Consider the following 12,228-nt stretch of genomic DNA (forward strand, 5'->3'; position numbering starts at 1 on the left):
CTGATAATAGAAAATTTACATACGTTCCCCTTTGGGATGTGTGCACACATTGGAATGGGCAGGTCTGATGCTCTTGGAGGACAGGGACACTCAAAATCAAATAAGGAAACTGCGTGGAGGAAGGCTCACTATTGGGAAATCACCCACTTCCCATTTGTCTACCTGCTCTGTTTGTCTCTCTGCTCCTTGGCCTGCATGGGCATCCCATCTGGCAATGCAGCCGCCAGTTCTGGCAAAGCTGGTTTCACCCCAAACTTCAGGTCTTTCTGCTTATTGTGTCCATTGTGGAGTCGTAGGCACTTAAATGCTTGGACTTCACTGACTAATGTGACAATTAACTATTCACTCTCTCACATCTGCAGTTCCCCCAGGAGTTCCAACTATATTATTGGGTTTCCCCTCAAAACAAGACTTATTTAATTATAAGATAATAGATGTTTTGGAAATCTACTTTGAGTCATTTTGGCACATCAGCAGGGAAATATGGTGGGCAAAGCATACCATTAATAAATACACTTTAAAATATATGCATTAGAACAGTGATGGCGAACCTTTTGAGCTCAGCGTGTCAGCATTTTGAAAAACCCTAACTTAACTCTGGTGCCATGTCACATATAGAAATTTTTTGATATTTGCAACCATAGTAAAACAAAGACATATTTTTGATATTTATTTTATATATTTAAATGCCATTTAACAAAGAAAAATCAACCAAAAAAATGAGTTCAGAGGTTCTCCATCGCTGCATTAGAATTTAGCAATGAACAATGTTCTGAAGTCTCCTGCTCACATGGCAAATTTTTGTTGTTGAAGTCATTTTCATTGTATGTAAACAATATTTGAAAATCTGTCAGCATTAGGAATATTTTCACCAAGTGTTTGGAATAATTTTGCAAATCTGAACACATCATTCCAGAATTATGGGATGGAACCTAATGTTAGGAGTGATTGTTAAGTCAGCATTATTGGTACAGAAGACTTTATTGTCTTAAAGGTTGACAGTTTGTCATTAATTGAAATATACTATATAGATGGAGCTGCCTGTGAAACTAGCAACTTCATGAAACAAGCTGATTTCCAATCTGATATTTTCCAAGCAGTAATACCTAAGCAATGAAGGAAAAGGCAAAGATCTGGGCAAAGAAATGAATAAGAATCACGTAAAAGAAAGGAGAGCTGAAGAAAATAACAATGGAATTATATTTCTGAGTTTTGCCTTCATGTTATAGATTTGAGTTTGAGACTGAGATTAGCTTTTGCTAAACCTTTGTCCACAATTTAGGTGAGTTACAGGCAGGAGCCAGGTGGTACCTGGGCTGTGATGTGAGCAGCAAGGCTTCTCAATGGGGCGGTCATGGGAATAGAGCTAAAACAGTTCCTTTATTTCTACTGTGGAAATAAACCCTTTATTACATGAACACAGCACCACAATTCCTAATTGATCACGATTCCATATAAAAGCGCATACACCATAGGGAGAAAGATTGACAGCAACACAAATGCCTGAGTGATGATGCGCCTTTCCGTTTCTGTTCAAATAACTTAGAAATCATTCCATTATCTATCTTTGGTTTCCTCTTGGGCTCAAATAAAATAAAATCTATAAATATAACCTGAATATTTTCTCCCAGTCAAAACCCCCTTAGGCTGTGTTTAAAGAGCCTTTGACTCACATTTGTGGGGTTTGCTGTTTGATTTTAAGAGTTTTCCAAAAGATTCTTTTCTACCCAGTTGGTCACTTTAGCATCACACTGTAGCTTTGATGAGTGAGTGTTGTCATTATCTCTGTGCCAAGTGGTTGTTATTTTGACACCAATGATTATTTGGTTTCATAACCTACAGCTGCATTAAACACTCCATCCCATGATACCTATTTTTAATTTTTAATATATTTTTATTGATTTCAGAGAGGAAGGGAGAGAGAGGGAGAGATAGAAACATCAGTGATGAGAGAGAATCATGGATCAGCTGCCTCCTGCATGTCCCCTACTGGGATTTGAGCCCACAACCTAGGCATGTGCCCCAACTGGGAATCGAACCGTGACCTCCTGGTTCATAGGTTGACACTCAACCACTGAGCCGGCCAGGCCTGTTTTAAATTTTTAATGGAGTCCTGACCTTTTCCTTTTAAAGTATACTTTTAAAATATCATTGTACCAAAAATGTCACTTTAAAGGGAGGGTGGTTTCTTCACAAAATAACAGGACTGTCTTCCATGTGATGAATGTCTTGACCTTTTCATTCTACTTCATGTATGCTTTACTATAACTCCATGAAGGAGGTGTGAGGCCACACAAACTTTTATTACAAAACAGAAGATACAGAAGAGGAAATTAATGCTTAGTGCAAGTACACATTTAATCTTTTGTGTCAGGCACTTTTATTACTATTTTAAAGATATGAAACCGAGGTTCAGAGAAGTTAAGAAACTCATCCAAGATCACACAGCAAGTGAGATTGGGGCTAAGATTCAAGTCCAGGTGTCCAACTCTGAAGCTGTGCTTCCCTCATGCCTTTTAGAGAAGAACACAACTAAAGATCTGAACCTGGATCCCAACTGGATCTTTCTTGAAAAAGCTGGATTTGGAGAGATTTATTTATTTTCTCTAAATTTCACTTGTAAAATGGTGATGGTAATACTGATGCTGTGATGTTCAGATCTAGAATTTATAGTGGGTAGTGAATGTCTCTTATGGTCATTACTTTTTGTGAGACGCAGGCCTTATGTCTCAGAAGATCTACTTTTGTGGTCTTTCACTAGCTCATTCCAAAAGTCCACATTCTTCTTCCTACTCGAAGGAAGGGAACCTTGTGAACAGTCAGAAAGACTCCTGCTTTATCTCCCTGTCTCCCCACACAGTGGGGCTGTGACGAGAGAAGCAGCCCTTAGAGCAGGTGGCACTGTGGGATGCTGACACCTCTGTCTGATTTCCCCCGCTCTGCTCTGCGGTGGAAACGGCACACTGGGCCACTTGGCAGGGGCTGGGCCCTGAAGGGCAGACTTCCGGCTCCTTCGCAGATCTCCTGGGACCCCAGGGGCTGCCATTGTCAGAACATTCCAGAAGATGCCTGTATCCTCCACTAGTTGAAAATCCAAATCATGTCCCTGTGAGTTACCAGAGCAGATGTCCCCGGGCCTAAGACCATTCCAAATGTGCAGCTGGTAAAAGACTCTCCTCTCATTATTGATTTCCTGACTTTTTGAAGGCTGAAACACTTCAAACCTGATTTTAGCTCATAGTAAAAATACCTCTTTTGGTACCTTTTCTTGATAAGCATTTGGAAAAGCATATTTTTTTTCTTATAATGGATTTCAAGAATCATGAGTCAATCATCTATGAAATTTCCCCGAATTATTTGTGCTAAGTCAGATGGGAAATAGCATTTTTTTAAAAAACTCATTTTATCAGTACTTTTCATCTCACTCACCTTAAATTAAATAGTCTTTCCTGGAAATGAGAGAGACTTTTTGTTCCAGTGTAGATGAAGTTCCATCTAAAATGCACATGTAAGAGATCTCACTTATATGTGGAATCTAATGAACAAAATAAATTGATGAACAAAATAAACCCAGAGACATTGGAGCATGGAACAGACTGATGTATTTCAGAGGGAAGGGGTAGGGTGGGGCTGAAAGAGCTTAACTGAAGAACTTATATGTATATATGCACAACCCATGGACACAGACAATAGTGCGATGAAGGCCTGAGGGGGCAGGTGGCAGGTGCTGGGTGGAGGAGGTCAATTGCGGGGGGGGGGGGGGGGGGGAGGGGACATCTGTAATATTTTCAATGATAAAGATAAATTTTAAAATAAAATAAAATACACATATGTTGAGGGTCTGCCAAGGGCTAGCTACTGTTCTAGGCAGGGGTGAAAGGTACCCAAACATGAACGCCCTGTGGCCTCTTCCTTCATGCACCTTCCAGCCTGAGGAGGGCCAGGGGTCCAACTGGAGTGACAAGAACACATTGGAGCCCAGGCCGTGTGGCTCAGTGGTTGAGCATCGACCTGTGAACTGGGAGGTCGAGGTTCAATTCCAGGTCAGGGCACATGCTGGGTTGCCAGCTCCAGCCCCGGTGGGGGGCGTGCAGAAGGCAGCTGATCAATGCTTCTCTCTCATTATTGGTGTTTCTATCTTTCTCTCCCTCTCCCTTCCTCTCTGAAATCAAAGAAATTTTTTTAAAAAAAAAACACACATTAGACTCTTGGCATGTTTTAACAGACATAGGAGACACACTGTGCTTGATTCAAACATCATTAAGTTCATCGCAAGTGCTTCTGTTTCAGAGGCAAATTACAAGTCAAATTTATAGTCTCGATCTGGTGCAAATGTGCTCATTTCCATTTTAACTGATAAAGTGTGTAACCTTTGTTCTCTGGCTACATTACTAAAGTAAGTGATGGCTTTCCTACTGGCTCTGAAACTTGTTTTGTAGGTATTTGGCATAGGAGGGGCCTCTTTTGCCACACACACAGATGGCCTGTACATTTGTGACTAAAATTACATTTTTAGATAATAGGCATGTAGATTACTAGGTTTTGGCATCTTTGCTTAAAAGCATAGCTCACCATTTTACAGAGGAGTCTTATGTGTTGGCAAGTTGACTCAGAAAGCAAAAGGAACAGTTAAAGATGAACATTAATGTATAATTGCTTTTTCATACTCCCCCCCCCCCCCATTTTCTATACTTCACATTTGATCTTCTCTTAGCAGAGCTGTACTACTTACATTGCAGTATGGAGAGTATCAAGTATTTCTACTTTCAAGATCATGTGTTTATGGTATATAGGAGTAAACACTCTTTGAGAAAAAAGAAATGAGGCCTTTCTGTTGTAATTTTTCTACATAGCTTGATCACATTCATCTTTATTTTCACCTCCACATCTATTGCAAATGACCTTTTCTTCTGTCTCCAGGCTGTAAAGAGAGAGATCTGTGGGAATGTCCATCCAACAAACAGTGTTTGAAGAGCACAGTCATCTGTGATGGGTTCCCAGACTGCCCCGATAATATGGACGAAATAAACTGCTGTGAGTCTTACTGGAACTTGTCAACATACAAAATTACCTCTCATTGTGAATAGAAGCTAGAAATTTGGAAATATGTGTCAAAAGCTTTTAGTATGTTCAGACTTTTTTTTTTTTAATCAAAACTGCACTTGTAAGAATATATGCCAAGAAGACAGTCAAACATGTATAAATTTATGCACAATGGTATTATACTAACACTAGAGGCCTAGTGCATGAATTAGTGCACAGGTGGGGTCTGGCTGGCCCACCCCATCAGGGCTGGCCAAGGGGAGGGGCCACAAGAGGTTGTCTGGCCAGGAAGAGGGCCGGTTGGCCAGCCACAGTGTGCATCATAGCGACCGGTTGTTCCAGTCACTTGGCTTTTATATATATAGATTATTTATAACATATAAAAATTAAAATACTACAAATATCAAAAAATATGGGGACATAAAATGAAATTATATGCAAAAATTAAAAACCAAGTATAGGACTAATTTCTTCTGGGTTCATTACATATCATTAGGCGAATAAAACAAAATATAAAGTATTATGTATACTATTGTCCTGAGTTTTGAAAGTACATAGATCCACATATAGAAAAAGATTAGAAGGTAATAAGTTCACAATTATAACCCCCTGGGTGGTGGGATTATTAAGTTTTTGTGGTTTTTTAATTTTTGTATTTTCTACCTTTTCTAAATGAATGGCCACATTTTTCAGAATCAGAAAAAAATTTATGTCTCTTAAGATGTCTTACCTACTGGTTATAGAAAGCCCAGCTCGTCAACTTAAACAATAAAGATATTTATTATCTTTATTATAGTCTATATTATATGAAACATATTATCATAGAAAAAGTCAAGTGTAAGAGGGATTCTTGAGGCTGGATGTGGGAGTTCAGCACTTCTGTGATTCTCTTAGTTGGACTTGACCCTGGGCTGACTCCCACCAGGTCCAGAGCACCGGGGGCACTGTGCCTCCTTGATCATATCCAGTGGGAAGAAATGAGAAGTCTGCCCTCATCTCTCCAACATCAATTAGGGATTCGCTCAGATTCGCCAAACTTGAGCAGAGTCCTGCTAAGTGAGGAGCCTTTGTGTGGATCAGCAATGACCCCACCTGAACCGCTGAAATCCAACTTCTCAGGGAGAACCGATTAGGAAAAGAGGCTGGGTCCTCCAGGCCACCTCTGATCCAGGGTAGGACACATGGCCTGGCCAGCAGAGTCTGGGCAAGAACTATCTTGCAGAGTACAACCCACAAAACCATAGGCCAAGACCCCGATCTTGGCTCACATGTTCACTCTTGGACGAATAATTATATTCAGAAAAAAATAATTGTGATCAGAAAAATGCCGTGTCCTGCTTAAGCTGATCGGGAACTTCCTCTGGGGCTTGGGACAGTGTGCAGGTGGGGAACCGGGGAGCGGTGAACAAAATCATTATTCCTTAAAAAAGGAGAAAGAAAGGAGATTGATGCTAGGTAGGCAACCAAGGAGTTTCACTGTGACCTTTTTTGAAACCCAGGAGAGACTCAGGTGTGACTCAGAGAGTCATTTACTAGTAGAGATTTTGAAAACGTAGACAGTATCCACATATGTGGACGGAGCTGGTTTTCATGCTGTGGTGACTTCAGTCCATTCATCCCCTAGGCTCTGCTTGTGACACAGCAGATTTTAAACCTGTTCTTTAATTTTTGATGTTTCTGCTGCTTGGGACTATTCTTTCAATCCTATTGTTAGAGCACCTAGTCCCTTGGAGGAAGGAGTTCTGTTGAAATGCGTGCTGTTTGTATGGATTGACATCTATGAAATGAGATTTTACCGATTCCCTTAGTCTGTTTGCCATCTGTTCAGAGGCCACAGTGAACTCATCTTCTTGGCATGTTCCCGCTGGCAAATGGCTATGTGCATATTAGTGATAATCACATTTACTTGTAAAATGTTTCCGTCTTCTTGTTTCTTGTCCCCTGTACCAGCATTTTGCCACGAGGATGAACTGAAGTGTGCAAACCACGAGTGTGTGTCCCGTGACCGGTGGTGTGACGGTAGAGCCGACTGCTTGGACAGTTCAGACGAATGGGACTGTGGTGAGCTGCTTGCTTCTGCCATCTGCTGTACACTCGGCTAAATGAATCCTACATGACTTCACAGATTGTACTAACCAAGCTCATCTATTTTGCTTTACTACTGTTAAAGCTGACAGTGGTGATTCATATCCGTTATTTGCAAGTCACAGAAAATGTCCCTGCTCTATTTTGTTACTGCTCTATTTGAAATGCCTACATTATGTGTAAAAGCACTTGAGCTCAAATTGTTATAGATTATAATTTCTAAATTCATCACTCAGCTTCAGCAATGATCAGCACTCTGTTATTCTTGTGTTATTGACACCTCCTGGAATGGGATATGAAAGTGGCCCTCCCAGCTTCGCTATACGCTTGCTCCACATCCAAATGGGACTTGTCACTCTTACTTCTCCATGTGGAAGAACCTAAAGGCATCTCCCATCAATACCTCCAGTATTTCAGTTTATAATCTTAAATTTGCTTGATTCCATCATCCCACACTCATCACTCTTTCTGTTCACTTAGCTCTTACTTCATCTGGCATCATCTGGCCAAATCGTAGTTATCATGTGTGTTGTGATTTAATGCTCGCAAATGATCTGCAGTTTGTTAAGTACAGAGGATGTTCTTTTATAGAATAGGATTTAGCGGATATGCTAGATTAACATCACCACCGCACACTTGCAGCTCACCATCGCACACTTACATGCTCACTACCACACACTTGCATGTTCACCACCGCACACTTGCACGCTCACCACCGCACACTTGCAGTTCACCACCGCACACTTGCACGTTCACCACCGCACACTTGCACGCTCACCACCGCACACTTGCACGCTCACCACTGCACACTTGCATGCTCACCACCGCACACTTGCATTCTCATGTGCTTTCTTGAAAGGCAATGATATCAGTGAAGGTACAACTAGCTTCTTATAATTATGCAAATCATTGGGAAAACGCATGGGAATGGGCCCTGCCTCTGGCCATCTTCTAAAAAAAACCCCAAGTTAAGAACTATCTGTCTCTTTCACTGGAACCTACAGTATTTTGAGGGCAGAGAACATTTCTAATTCATTTTTTCAGTCTTCCACCACACTGAGGCAGTGATTTTCACAGGGCAGGTATTCACCAAAAGGTTCTTAACTAAAATGAATAAAAATGAATGTATGCAAGTAAAGAGAGGCACGTAAAGTTACCCTTTGGATTCTCGAGAGGAAATGTTTTTAATTAGGGTTTTCTCTTTTGTTCTCAGTGACCCTCTCTCAAAAGGAGAACTCTTCGTCATTCCTGACTGCTCACAGGTCTGCCACAGAACACCACGTGTGTGCAGATGGCTGGCAGGAGACTTTGAGTCAGCTGGCCTGCAAGCAGATGGGTTTAGGGTAAGGTCAGTAGTGTGTAGCACTGATGAATTTCTCAGAGGGCTTCGCGGAACTTGGCTGTAATATCTTCCTTATGAATGCAGAGCGGTGGAGTGCTCTTAAACAGAGCCCTCCCTGGCACGGGAAATGAATCAGGTGACAGCACCACATTTAATGACAGGCACCTGCTCTGAAGAGTCTGGGTGCAAAACCGAGTTTGATGAAGCCTCTAAAAATAAATGAAGTAATTGTATTTTAAGTACATCTGAAGTGAAATGCTTTCCTTATTTATAAAAGCATTAAGATGGTTTCCTACGAGGAACTGGCTGGAAAATCGTGCGATACAGCCTAAGAGAGTATTGAACATTCCTTTTTAAGCAGCACACGTCTGTTTCATAAGTTGAGAAAGAAACTTGAAGTTGCTGGTATTTCGGTTTACCCCAAGTAATGCAGGAAAGCTAGATCAGGGAACGTTTCACCATTTTGCTTTCTAGTAGAATGAGAAGACATTCACTCTGCCTTTGATATAAACACACTCAAAGAGATACTTCAAAAGTTGCATACTTGCTATTATGTGGGGTTTTTCTTTCAGTTCTATCAGGGATGGAAAGCAATAATTGAAGGGTGCTAGAATATCTCTCTGTGTGTGTGTGTGTGTGTGTGTGTGTGTGTGTGTGTGTATCACTATGTATGTGAGATTTTTGGAAAAATATTTTTGTAGAAATGAGAGAAATAAATAGACTTATAACATACTAGGATAAAAATTGTACTGATGGCATTTCCCAGGATTCCACTGAGCAAACTTGAAACAATTTTACAATGATGAACCATTCAGTTAGGGAATAATAGGTAGCAGCATTGTTTTAAGATCCCAGTTAGAGCCCTAGCTGGTTTTGCTCAGTGGATAGAGCGTCAGTCTGCGGACCGAAGGGTCCCAGGTTCTATTCTGGTCAAGAGGTCAAGGGCATGTACCTCAGTTGCAGGCTCTTCCCCAGCCCAGGCCCTGGTCAAGATTTGTGCAGGAGGCAACCAATTGATGTGTTTTTCTCACAGTGATGTTTTTCTCTGTTTTTCCCTCTCTCTTCCACTCTCTCTAAAAAATAAATGGAAAAATATCCTCGGTTGAAGAGACAAATAAATAAATAAATAAAATTCCAGTTTGAAAAATTCTCTAAATCCCAGAATCTTCAGCTCATTTTTCCCCACATAGACACCCACATCTTTGGAAAATTGAGTAATTGAGGCTAATCAATAATAAAAGAACTTTAAACTTTGCCAGAGTGGAAAAATTATATTTGCCAAGATCCATTAAATTATACTTTATTTTCACAACTTCCTTATTATGTCTAAATGAAATAGGATATGATTTTGTCAGAGAAAAATGAAAAGCGTTTTGAAAGTGCTTTCTTTTCCCCTCACTAAGACATAGATTATTTCTTAATGCGAAAGCTAGATTACATGATGACGGATAACTTCATTGAGAGTTCTGAGAGAAAGTCGGAACTACAAAGATTTTACAACCAGAAAAATTTCTTTGATAAGCCTCCCGGTTCTACTACAAGTGGAAGGGATCTTGTTTTAAATATTCTACTTTATGTTTCTTCTAATTTTTTGCATATAAGATTTAAGTTTTTATTGTGGTAAAATGCACATGACATAAAATTCACCATGTTAACAATTTTAAAGTGTGAAATTCAGTGGTATTTAGTATGTTTACAATGTTATGCAATCATCACCATTCCCTGGCTTCGTTCACTTGGCATAATGATATTATGCATCGATATATTGGCACTTCATTCCTGTTTGCGGCTGTATAATATTCCATTGCATAGGTATACCTCATATTAAAAAATCTATTCAGCCGAAACCGGTTTGGCTCAGTGGATAGAGCATCAGCCTGCGGACTGAAAGGTCCCAAGTTCGATTCCGGTCAAGGGCATGTACCTGGGTTGCGGGCACGTCTCCAATGGGAGATGTGCAGGAGGCAGCTGATCGATGTTTCTCTCTCATCGATGTTTCTAACTCTCTATCCCTCTCCCTTCCTCTCTGTAAAAAATCAATAAAATATATTTTAAAAAAAAAATCTATTCATCCATTGATGGACATTTTGCTGGTTTCCTCCTTTACCTATATTGTGTGCATATTGAATTAAAAAAATCTCTTTACTCCATTTTCTTAACATGGTGGGAAATTCTCATTTCAGTATTTTAGATATTTAGAATCTAAATTGACATTTAGAGTTTTTAAAAGATAACTTTATTTCAAAGAACCACTAGGAAAATCTGAACAGTATAGTTGGAAAATCATAACCATTATTTGGCTGAGTTCATGGATAAGTAGTGATAAGTCTTCCAAGGAAATGAGTAGAAAAGGTAATCTTAGTATTTCTGTACTTTTTGATTGCCTTCAAACTCTTCAGTTTACGTGGGTGTTTTATGAATTGACAGAGACCTGCACAGCCAGGGTGGGGCAGGAATGAAGATAATGAGCAAGATGAGACCAATTCCTGTTTAGGAAGCTGCTCTGTTAGCACTGTTCCCGAGACCAGCTGCTCCACAGATCTGCCACTGATGCCTCAAATCAACTTGAAGTAGCCCAGTGCCTTTGAGCCATTTTCTCCAGATTCAAAGTCCTCAATAGGAGGGTCTGTCTGGCTATGATTAGTTATTGACTGACACTCCAGCTGCCAGAGGGGGGGAGAAGCCATAGCAGTCTTCTTTAGCTTCTGGAGTGAAGTGTCCACTGCACTGGCCTGCCTTTATACCTTCAAACATACTCTGCACCAGAAACTTGAAGGTATAAGAAACTTCTGCTTAGGGTCCTGTATGAGAGTAGGCCTTGTGCGGAGGATGCAAAGGTGAATCACATCACCAAAGAACTTCCAATGTATTGGGAAGACATGAGCAAGCAACCAAGAACATAAAATTAGAGAAAAATTCAGACTTTTTGTCATCTAAGAATGGTTCATTCGTAGCACAGCACATGACATTTCTATTAAAATTATATAAAAATATTCAGCTCTAAAAAAATATATTCAGCTCTAAGATGGTCTTAATACTGTAGTATATATTTATTAAATTATTCCTTTATTCATTCAGTAAACATTTATAGAAATCAGCATTGTAGTGTGGTATCCAAAACAAATGTAACCCAACTTCAAATAGGTCATTCAGTGACTTGAGGGGGTACATTTTGGAGCTAGTTCATAAAAAATTACATGTCTACACCCAATTACATGTCTTGCAGGGATACTACTGAAATGCTTTCATGATAGAGGCAGTTGATTAAAAACACCTGCATTTAGCATTTTTCAGACTTTCCTTGTCTAACCGCACAAATGCTAGGCTCTCAGGTAAGTGCTTGTCTGAATGAGAAGATTCAGAGTTCTTTGCTGAATTTGAGAACCTTTTCACCCCCACCTGCAGGTATCTCTAGAGTTCACCCGGCTTGGAAGTAAGATGGTTATTTGATTAGACAAGGGTATAAATCAAGTCCCTAAAGTCTCTCATGATAGTATATGGACTTTGCTACCTACATGACCAGTATCAAAAACATATGGACATCTACTTAATCAACCATACAAATCAGACCTTAAACTATCCTCTAACACTTGCCAAATGCTCAGTTGAGACATCTGGTATTCGAGGAAGTTGGTCAAAGGGATGTGATGACTCTCTGTGTCTCTTGGCTTCACAAGGTTTATCTTTATGTAAAGTTAGATCATCCAGAAACAGTCTGTACTATTTTGGCAAAATTCCTTTATGGAATTAATTTCAAT

The 12,228-nt window shown here is 40.0% G+C and overlaps 1 protein-coding gene across 1 annotated transcript in view; it reads left to right on the top strand.

The window, feature by feature from the left end:
- The window catches only part of CORIN (corin, serine peptidase), a 217,925-nt gene that overhangs the window by 175,994 nt on the left and 29,703 nt on the right, over positions 1-12,228 (top strand). The window contains exons 14-16 of the mRNA XM_059671920.1: positions 4,921-5,034; positions 6,994-7,104; positions 8,342-8,471. Coding sequence (XP_059527903.1) covers positions 4,921-5,034; positions 6,994-7,104; positions 8,342-8,471 — 355 coding nt within the window. The remainder of the gene's footprint in view (positions 1-4,920; positions 5,035-6,993; positions 7,105-8,341; positions 8,472-12,228) is intronic.

Source organism: Myotis daubentonii, chromosome 1, assembly GCF_963259705.1.
Source record: "Myotis daubentonii chromosome 1, mMyoDau2.1, whole genome shotgun sequence".
Lineage (NCBI taxonomy): Eukaryota > Metazoa > Chordata > Mammalia > Chiroptera > Vespertilionidae > Myotis > Myotis daubentonii.